Source organism: Dendroctonus ponderosae, unplaced genomic scaffold, assembly GCF_020466585.1.
Source record: "Dendroctonus ponderosae isolate FM_Combo_2020 unplaced genomic scaffold, Dpon_F_20191213v2 Dpon_F_20191213_7, whole genome shotgun sequence".
Classification (NCBI taxonomy): domain Eukaryota; kingdom Metazoa; phylum Arthropoda; class Insecta; order Coleoptera; family Curculionidae; genus Dendroctonus; species Dendroctonus ponderosae.
The window spans coordinates 10,819,772-10,830,594 of NW_026018916.1; the positions used below are offsets into that span (position 1 = coordinate 10,819,772).

The 10,823-nt window shown below is 33.1% G+C and overlaps 2 protein-coding genes across 3 annotated transcripts; both read left to right on the forward strand.

Annotated features, from left to right (window-relative positions):
* The first annotated feature begins 1,055 nt into the window (after positions 1 to 1,055).
* LOC125505188 lies at positions 1,056 to 5,682 on the forward strand. 2 transcript variants are annotated; one of them, XM_048668500.1, is made up of 3 exons: positions 1,056 to 1,176; positions 4,167 to 5,101; positions 5,162 to 5,682. In XM_048668500.1, exons 1-3 carry the CDS (start codon positions 1,160 to 1,162, stop codon positions 5,491 to 5,493), a joined length of 1,284 nt encoding a protein of 427 aa, XP_048524457.1. In that variant the 5' UTR covers positions 1,056 to 1,159; the 3' UTR covers positions 5,494 to 5,682. The 2 variants fall into 2 exon arrangements, with proteins under 2 accessions (XP_048524457.1, XP_048524456.1); XM_048668499.1 differs by having other exon boundaries at positions 1,057 to 1,176; positions 4,167 to 5,682.
* A 1,320-nt stretch (positions 5,683 to 7,002) lies between these two features.
* On the forward strand, positions 7,003 to 10,682 carry LOC109543214. The gene is made up of 2 exons (XM_019912799.2): positions 7,003 to 7,132; positions 8,925 to 10,682. The coding sequence occupies exons 1-2, from the start codon at positions 7,116 to 7,118 to the stop codon at positions 10,267 to 10,269; spliced, it is 1,362 nt and encodes a 453-aa protein (XP_019768358.1). The 5' UTR covers positions 7,003 to 7,115; the 3' UTR covers positions 10,270 to 10,682.
* The last annotated feature ends 141 nt before the right edge of the window (positions 10,683 to 10,823 follow it).

Below are 10,823 nucleotides of genomic sequence, written 5' to 3' on the forward strand. Positions count from 1 at the left end.
TAATTTTTAAATATCACGACAAAGCAGAAATGGATTTTAATGAAACTTGCGGTGGTAAATTCTTGAGTGTTTTTGTTTAGAATTAACTCATTTATTTTTTTAATTACACAATTTTATTTCTTGATTCGTGATGAGGGTGCAGTCTTGAAGCGTTCGTAGTGTTTGGACTAACAAAGTTTTCGCAATCCAATCTACAACTACAATCAACTAAATCACAGTTCATTACTGAAGTATTTTAAACAATAGGGTTCCAGATTTATTAGCGTCTTTGATCTTTGATTTCCCGTGCAAAAAGTTTCTCAGGCTTTATCAATTTAAATCCAACTGGTAGTGGATTGAACAATTTTATGCACATGTCGTGTGGACCAGTTTCAGTTACTGTTGGCCGATGTTGTGGGTAGTTTGCATTTAGTGTCCTCATGTTATTTTTTGCTACAAGATTGAATAAGAGTTTGTTTCGAATAAGAAATATTAAGCATTCATATATGTAAAGCGCATATGCTGTAAGAATTCCCATTTTCGTGGTATCCCACCATTATCCTCATAACTCGCTTTTTTATGACAAAAATGTTCAGACCATACAGTTCATCTGACCACTTTCACCCCAGACAATTATTCCGTATTTCGGCACAGTCTCAAAATTTGCGAAATATAATTGCCTACATGCACTCTGGTTCATATATCTGCCAACGATTCTAATGCCATAACATATTGAATTGAGTTTTGTGTTTAATGTGTTTATATGTAGGGATGGATCAATGATTTATGTATCTATTGATGAAAACTCCCAAGAGCTTTGTATTTTCTAACGATTTGAAACTTTCACAACTTATAATAATGTCTAAGAAGGTCCTTGTCTGGAAATAAATATGTTCATACGTAGCTAATAGACTCGAAACCGGTCCTGCGGGTGCCTGAGGCTGGCGCATTTCGAAATCTGCACTTGCCTATTTCAAACCTAGTACCGTTTACCGGCAAAAAATACCGTTTTACTTTAAAGAGTCTGCCTTTGATCTGTGATGCATGTCTATCAATATATTTCCGATCATAAAAACTTTGCATACACAAATATTTTGTGCCTCTGATAGTCGCCGCCTAGATTTGGCCGTTATATTGTGCGTTAATAATTTGTTTTCTGTTAATATTTAAGTAATCAAAAATGTTTGGCCCCCGCGTGTAAGTACAATTCATATTACTATGTGACAGCATGTGTAGTTTATGTTCTTCGTTGAATGCCACTCTTCCATCTAGCTAGCCAATCGCTAGGTATTTCGCCATTTTCTTTACTGCTGTTTCACTCAATTTCTGACGACACTCCATTTGACTGTCTCAAACGTTTTATCATCCTTTATTTTTTCTTTGAATTATTATGTTTAATAGTTTATATCTGTTTCAAAATTTGAGTTTTTTCATTACTTCACTAATATTTTGCCATCCTTCTTAACTATTACTTTCTACATCTTGAGCGATTCTAGCCAGCCTTCAAATCCAAGCAGCAATTTTGAAACGGCGTAAAGTCAAAGGATCCTAACTCTTAATTAATTAAAGTTTTTAATACATTTCTACAGTATAGTTTAACACGTATTTGCTATTTTGCTGTCGAGTTTGCAAGAATTTCTGTTTCTTCAGAAAGCTCTTATTTCTCTTTTGACTTTGACTTCTTATCCAAGTTATTCATTTACTTACATTCGTCCATTATTAAGTTTAACTGTTCTGTGAATCACGTTGAATAAATCTAACATTATTTCACGTTCATATATTTCAATATTTTATTTCTTTATTGCAGTCTTCCTCTGATAATTCCAGAAAATTTTCTTGTCTTACTGGTTTTTCATATTTTCTTTACATTTCCTGTTATCAGCATTTTACACCTGATAACCGCTATTAACAGTTTCTTGTTTGACTGCACTTCGGCTCTCAGTTAATCTTGTAATTAATTAATCATTCTGATTTCGTGCTATACTAACTCATTTATCATCCGCTGATATCGATGTCTTTTGCAGTACTTCAAGTATTGGTTTTTTTGTTTATTTCAAATGATGAACTTACAAGCACTCACTGATTTATTGTTGATGAAAATTTGTCAACTAAGAGGTTTTTAGCAATTCATTGTCTAATGAAGAAAACTAATAGACAAATATTATTTGCTTCAGGGTGAGTTTGAGATCGAGATAATAAGAGATTTTCATGTTTTTGAAAAATTAAAGTTTTTGAACAGTTTTAATGATTAAAGTTCTAGAATGAGTAGTACGATGCCCAGTCATAAACACACTGAGTCCCAGAAGTAATTTCTAACTTAATTTGAAATTAAGCGGACTCTTTTTTGGCTGTTTACGTAAAAAGCTCGAACCAATTATAGATTTTCAATCAAAGAAAAAGTCCTTTTTAAAAACCAAAGTTTTAGTTCGACATACAAGATTTCGCGTGCTGAAGACTCGACAGAGAATCAGAGTAATGGCAAATCGGCATAATTATAGATTAGATAGAAAATGATTCATAAGCAGAATATGTACAATCGCGCTGCTGCGTTCGTGTTTTGCATTTATGGCGTGGATCCGCCCTTCTTAATATTCGAAAATTGAGGAACGTGTTTTCGAATGGCAGGGTTGTTGGGTGCTTTCTTCTTCTTGCACTTCTTGCCGATTGGTCCTCCAGCATCTCCAGAACGATTGTGGCGTATTCTTCTTAACAACGAGGGTTGTGAAGAACACGACGACTATTATGACAAATAGTATCCAGGCCTTGATCCAACTTTGAGTTGAATCGGGATTGTAACCATTATGGAGTTTTGGTAAAGTTGATTTCGGTTATATTTTGCGTTTGCAATACTTTAATAGAATTGGAAGCTTGAATTTTCACGTTATTGAAAAAATTTATTCTGTTGATGATTTCAATTTGGCATCCATCTAGTATCGTGATCAACATTCATTTTTTAATTTGATGATGTTAATCTGTGTGGCATTTGGCTAACATGGTTTCTTCTTTGAGTATAAGATGATGATGATGTCCTGAGAGTACTAGGACTAGTTTTCGATTATCTTGATCGATTGGGTTTTGTAGATTGATTTTGAAGCCTAGACAAGCGGTAATTGATAAATTGTCCAATAAGTTTTCAATCCAGTTGTCTTTTGGGTGGAATTGCTCTGGACAGTAGTAATTGTCTTCTATTACTGGCGTCGATCGAGAATTGTTTTCTTGCTTGTGCTTAGCCATATATGGGAATTTGGGATCAATAGTGTCTTGTCATGGATCACTGACTAGATGTGGATGGACGGAATGTTTGTCGCAAAGATAATTTTTCTTCTGCAAATGAAGCTTGAGGACCAAAAAATTGATAATGCAATAGTGTGTTTTTGAAATTCGCAATGTTGGATTTTCGATAAATCTTGCTTACATGATTTAGTAAGTTTGATAGCTCTGGATATGAACGTGGAACGATTCAGAAAGTGATTCATCACGCCGCACAAATCCAAGCCTACCGACTGCGCCAATTAAAGATTCCCAAATCAAAAAGCCCTTTGAAAAACCAAAGTTTTATTTTGACATAGAAAATTTCGCGAGCTGAGTAGTGGGCAAATCGGCAAACTTATAGTCTAGATAGAAAATGCTTCATAAGTAGAATGTTTTCCATTGCGCTGCTGCGTTCGTGGTTTCCATTTATGACGTTCCATTTATTTATACAGGGTGGCATGGCCTGAATCATACTTAGAATTTAACGGAGAACTCAAAATTGAAATAAAAAATAGGTGCTTCCATTTGAAAAGATGAAGCTGATGGTCGTAATTTGTTTTTGGATCACCTTGTAAAAATAAATTTACCAATAAAACCGCATTTTGAAATAGAAATTGACGGGCTCAAGATTTTTTCCAAAAAAACACACGGCCAATTTTTAAATGAATTTAAACATTATTTCTGGGACTCACTGTTGATGTCAGTTATGAAATACACTCAATGGTTAATTGTTTTTAACTAGTAAGTTTATAGTGCACGATGTCTTCCTTGTTACCTTTCGACTATCTCTCTTTAATTGTTTATTAATTTGCTTATGTTTTTCGTTGTATACCTAATTATGTAATATTTTATTAGTTCGCCATAAGTTTTGCTGTGATGATCTGAAAAAGTTGCGCTTTAATCTGGAGAAATACATTACACAATTTTCTTTGCAGCTTATTCCTACAACGCAGAAATGTTCTGCGCGTAAGTTCAGATTCATCCTTGGAGGGAATCCCGTCTTCCTATGCTGTCGAGTTTAATCTGGTGAAATTTATTCGAATTATGAATGTTCGTGTTACAGGTATTCGAGAAGAACATGTGGAACATATATGGTCTGGTGATAACGTTCCGCATAAAATGTTACTTGAACTAAGAGCTCAGACAGCGATTGAGCTCTCGTTTTATTTAAAAGTATGTATGAAAGTGTTAGTGGTGAGTAACACCGACCTAGACCAAATAGCACATGCCTATATGAAACTAGACACTCTGATTAACATAAAAAAGGAAGTTTTAATGCATTATATTGTGATAAAGACGATTAAAAATTTTCAGAAGAAACTAAATATTAAGAGAAAAATGTGCTATGATTTTCTATTCCCAATATGTTATGGAGTCACAATGACGCTTAGATCAGTTATTGCAAATCTACCCGATCAATATAGTGCAATAGTGGTTGACAATGTAGAACTACATGGATATACGCCACATGAAACAGGAGGTAGTAGATATAGCGGCTTCAGTTATAATACTAGTAAAAAGATTCTACGAACCATGGCTCGTTTTCATGCTGGTCCAATAGCTATGCGCATTAAGAAAAAATCTAAATTTACGAGGAAAATTATTCCGATTTTAAATTTGGAGGTGAAGAAGTATGCTAAAGCGCCTCCTTTCCAAACGCTTTTTCAGGAATTGATTAGCTGTGGACTAACAGATTGCGAAATAACACGTGATCATATAGTAGAAATTCGAGATGCTCTTCACTGTTATAGATTGCATGACAGGAACAAAAATCAAACAGATCAAATTTGGAATACATTAAGCCATTCCCGATACTGGAATCCCTATATTATGACAAAGGAAGGCAAAGAAAGCATCTTGCTCGACACAAGTAGAATCAGTTATGATAGCTGTTGTACAAATATAATATCTTTTATGTTTACAAGCGTAGATCCTGAGGTCATCGAACAACAGCCGCAATTCGAAAATTTGTTAACCGAATATTACGATGCATTTAAGCGTACTTTAGAAAAGCATCAAATAAGCCTCGAAGAATATACCTGGAACAATTTTAGAACAGAATTTGACACCGTGGGACGAAGAATGTGCGCTAACATCTTTCTCAACATAAAAGCAAGTTATTGCCAAATCTTCTATCCACAAGGGGGAGCAATTGTTTTCAACGACGAATATCACAGAAGATTGAAAGCTGCTGTAAAAATGATGGCAGTCTATGATTGGATAAATATTTCTGTCTCCGATTCTGACTCTTCATCTTGGTAGCAATATCCGAATTCTATCTGCTCATTTCGTACATTTTAATGAAAAGGTCAGAAATTAGCAGAATATGCATAGACGTTTTTACATTTTCAAAATAATAGAATAGATATAATCTATTTGAAGAAAATGAGTGATACTGTAAAAAATACCTTTGTATTATTTTTAAATTGTAACGACAGTGTAGAACGGAAACCACAATATAAACTAAATAATTTTCATGTCTTACGTTTAAAAGTCCATAAAAATGTATATAATGTTACTATGTTACTAATGAAAATAATAGGGAATGTAATATAGGAGAATAGAACTAAAGTATAAGTAAGTAGTTTAAGTGCTTTCTTGATACTTTAGCCGGATATTTTCATGTTTGGCAACCCATTTTTTTCAAAATAGCATACACTGTGACAAATTTGTACTTTTTAGTAAAGTAAATAATGTATCATTAATTTAGTATTTCAAATGTAATAAACATTTTACAACAGCAATTAAGTATTATTTAACTTAAACCCGAGTGTTTAAAAAACAGTGCTCGTAAGGTGGCTTCCGAATTAGTTTCTCCAACAATAACAAAATTTAAAATGGGAAGATAATTTAAAAAAATGTTTGAAACATTATCTGGAGCTTTCTATTCCATTGGGATTCTGTTAATTTATCTGAGTATAAGGTTGGCAAAATTTGTCATTTTTATGGGTTATTTGGGAAACTTTTGCAGCCACTGAGAATCCATATGGGTGTTATGAGTTCAATTTTTGAGAAAAGAATCGAATAGTGCTTTTTAGAATTTGTACAGTGCAATGTATATTACACGTAAGTATTTTTCAATAGTTCTACAAATAATTTAATATGTTTTTTTATTTGAAATTGTCCCGTAACTGAAAGGTTTCAAAGTAACTTAGCTTACAATTTGCATTGCGTGCGACAACAATTAAGTAAAATAAGTAATACATTTTTAAGGTAAGGTAGTAAAAGGATTTGCACAAATTATAAATTTGCAAACTGTCTCCCATTCTTCTTTGCGAAAATTAATACCGATTCTTCACATAGTTCACAGCGTTGAGGATGTAATGGCCCGTAATTTCTCCCCGATCGCTGATATAATATTTTGGCGACGATATATTTTATAATTATTATGTCCCCAAGGAAAAATTTAAGGTTGTTAAATCCGGCAAAAGGACATTAACTAATTACTTAATTCTTTAAAACATCGCAAGAAAAACTTTCATAATATTTTTATTTTTTCTTGTAAATCCTATATCTGAAATTTTATCTGTTATACTTGAATCATTGATATCTTCTTGTTCTGTTCGTATTCATCCATAATTCTTGCATTCCAGCGATGTCTCGCATTTTGCTGTCACAATTATTAGACATCCTGTAGAGTAGAGTGTTTGTGTTTAAAATATTCAATATCGGAGGGCAAAATGTGCTTGAAAAATATCGACATTTTTATCGGTTGACGACTCCCAGTCGTCCATGGAATTAAACATTCCATTCCATCCATACCTTTTATTTGCAATAAAAAATTTATTGTAAAATTAGTTTCGTTTTCTACAGAAATATTTCGTCGCCTGTGAACGTTTAAGCCCTATTTTCTGATTTGATGTACTGAATATTTTTAATTCAAAATGAACAACGTTCGATCGTAAGTACAACTAACCAATTATAACTATAAACATATTTTTTGAAAGAATGGTCACGGTTTTATAATAAACATACGGGATGTCAATTTGAAAACTTTCCACCCCTAATATCTTTGTAACAGTTAAAAATATGAAAAATCGGACACGTGATTTGAATTTGTAAGGGGGACACTTTAAACAAATATTTTTTGCTTTCTTGTTTCAACCCCCTAGGAGAGGCCCAAGTGGCACACTGTTTTAAAGGGCATTCAATTCTCTTTTCAGTGGTATCCGACCTTGTTGCTTTTAGTCAAGAGGGTTCTGAATATTCTCGTTTCAAAGTTACAAAAACAATTAAATTTACCTGCATTCAGATTTCGGTTTTAAGATTAGTGTTTGCACAAAAATTATTGCATTAGGTTAATTATAGTACAAATTATTAGAAGAGTAGGTTACGCCGTTTAAATCGTTGAATAATAGGAAAGGAATATATGCTAATAGGAAGAAAATCTAGTCTAAATAATTGATTTCTTATTTATTGATTATTTTATTTCGAGAAAAACTTCTCTCATCAATCTGCCTTTCTCCCAGCGTTTTAAATTTTTAAATAAAAAAAAAACTATTTTTTCTCTACAAAAAAGGCAAAAAGGTATTAATTTTGAAACTGAGAAAATGTTATTAGAATATGACCATTAGTTCGTGGTTTAGAAGCCCTTAAACTTGCAACCGAAATTGCAAAATTCCCGCCACGAAAAGCAGCGACTAAATGGAAAAAATTCAAATTTCCAAACTAAGTGAACTAATTATTTGAAATTTTGATCCACTAAAAACTGAAGTTGCCACTTCAATCTGAGCAAATTGCCTGCCTTGGTTGATTTTTCAGACGCCTTTGAACTTGCAACAGAAATTTAAGTGTTCTCTTAATCGGTGGCAGCTCGCCCTAAGTAGAGTTAGTCGCTTTTTGAAATTATGCAGCATTGCAAAGGAGGGTATTGGCTTGAATCTGAAGAAAAATTATTGCAATGCGAGAGTTTACAGATTTTTTTACTAAATTTAAGACTCCTGCAAAGTGGCAACCGGACTAAGCAAAAATATTTAATTCTCAAACTGATATAGACAGCTACTGACGATTTTGCGAAAATCTGGAGCAACTTTTGGGTTTGCAGTCAATAAAACGTGATTCTGATATGAGTGTTGTCCGATTTACTACCATCTGGCCCGACAGTGGTTAAACAAAAGATTCTCGACAGATGGAATGGCAGATGGATTGGCAGAAGAAAACTCCAAGATACGCCACCTAAGGGGTTCAAACAGGAAAGCTAAAAATATTAATTTAAAGTATCCCCCTTACAAATAAAATTGAAGTGTTCCGATTTTTAACTGAAAGAAAGATATTAAGGGTGAAAAATTTTCAAGAGAAGTGAGAAGAAGAAGAGTAAGAGGTTGGTGCATTTCGAAATCTTCGACATCAGCAGACCCGTCATGAGATTTTCAAATACTTTACTTTCCCAAGCATAAAATGAATAACCCTGTATTTTAGATCGTGGGGACCCGCTGTATTATAAATTTAATCTAAACTTTCTACTACTGCTTTCTATATTTTCTGAAGTAACCAAATTATTTGCAAAGTTTGACTCAATGCAATTATAAAAATTAATTATTTTTTACAAACTGCGTGTTGGGTATTTCGCCTCAAAAATGTTTGTCTTTGATAAATCAGTCAGATTGATAAATAATGCTCCTATTTCGCAATAATATTAAATAATTAATTAGTTATATCTAAAAACATGCTCTACAACTTATGTTTTTTTATAGTTTCTTCGACAGGCTGAGGAACTCACCAATCTTAGGAGGCCGAAGAACTGAACAAATATTAACAGAAGGGTCCACGTCGGGTTTGTCATCCACTATACAAGAACGAAACGTGAAATCGTTTTTAGAGGACTGCTTTAATCAACCAGTAAATGTTTTAAATATTCTGACCACTGAGAAATCACCGGCAAACGAAATTCCTGTTGTTATTAAAATAACCGTAGTAGCAAAAATAGGACGAAGTAGAATAAGCGAGGATGTCCATATCATTATAAAAATGCTCCAAGAAGAAACATTTTTTATCGGCGATAATTCAAAATTGTTGATGCGACTGGACCATCTAACTAAAATAAAAAAGGAAATATGCGTGTTCGACTTAGTTATGGAAGCTTTCATAAAATTTCAAAAACCGAAGAACATTAAGATAAAAAATCAATTTTTCAATTTATTTGAGACATGCATAAGTTCCAGAGTTAGTTCATATGAATCAAATGATGCCAAATTTGCATTGCCTGATCCTTCAAGTGCTATACTATATAACGATTTGAGATACGATAAGTTTTATTTTGAAGACGAGCTTCTAGACTTTGACTACCCTACCACCCAAGAAGTAGTTAAAAATTTGGCTCGAATGCATGCGACGTCTGTGGCTTTCAGATTGCTCGAGCCCGAACGATTTAATGAAGAAGTTCTTTCTGTTTTGGAGTTGAAAGAAAGAGACTATGTCGTAAAGCCAACCTTTCCCGTTCACCTAAACCGAAAGTTGCTAAAATTCTGTTTGAAAGATAGCTTCTTCAATATAGACGTTATTCTTGCAGATATTGCACAGTATTCTATCCTCAATTGGTATTCAACAATATCTGAAGATCAAGAATGGATGGCTTTATGCCATTCGCAGTACTGGATTCCTAATATATTGGTTAAAAGAAATAGAAAGAGACAGGCAATTGCCAGTAAAGCCACAGCATTACATAAACTTGAGTTTAATAATTGCTGTCGCGATTTGGCGTTTTTTTTGTTTACAAGTGTTGAGCCTAAAATGTTAGAAATGCATTTTGAAGATATACTGAGGATGTATGTTAAAACATTTGAATGGGTTTTGGCAATACACAGTGTCCCTGATATCATCTGTGCTGCTTACATCTACGAGGAATTTCTAAAAGAGTTCGATGTCCAAGGTCCTAAAATCATATATAATTTATTGACCGATCTTCTACAAGTGACTTGTGACGAATATACGGAAGGAGGACTACCAATTCTAAATGCCCGATATAAAGAAAAAGTTATCCGCGTTTTAAAACTTATGGCACACTTTGAATGGATAAGTCCTGAATGTCGAAATCGCTAACAATAAAATATTCCCAGTATTGACACAATACATGTCTAATTATTTGTTCTGTACTTATTGTCATTTTAAATACATATTGGCATGCATCAGTAGTATACAATTTTGAAACTGATATATAAGTAAGCAAAACTTGCAAGTTTAATGTACGAAGACGCTAATTTTTGACTTTCCGTTTTAAGGAACGTTTAGGCTAATTTTACTGTTGTAGTTTAGTTAATTTTATTGCATTATTGCAAATAGAAAATTATTATAAAAATAAGTCTGTAGGTTTTTAATTGAAGCAATGCGCTTTAAAAAGTAGCTTCTGGCTCTTCTTATTCAAATGACATTACATTTGAAATCTATACCTTCTATTCTGGTTGTAAGTAGAAACCAAAGATATTATCATTTTTATAATAAATCATCTATTAAAATTTGGTATTTTATTTTTCTTACTCAACCTTAAAATACATATTTCATTTAGACGGAGACCTCCTTGATCATTACAGCAGTAAGTAGAGTCAGACCTTTTAGAACATCTCATTTCTGCAAAAATCTGCAATTATTAAAGGATT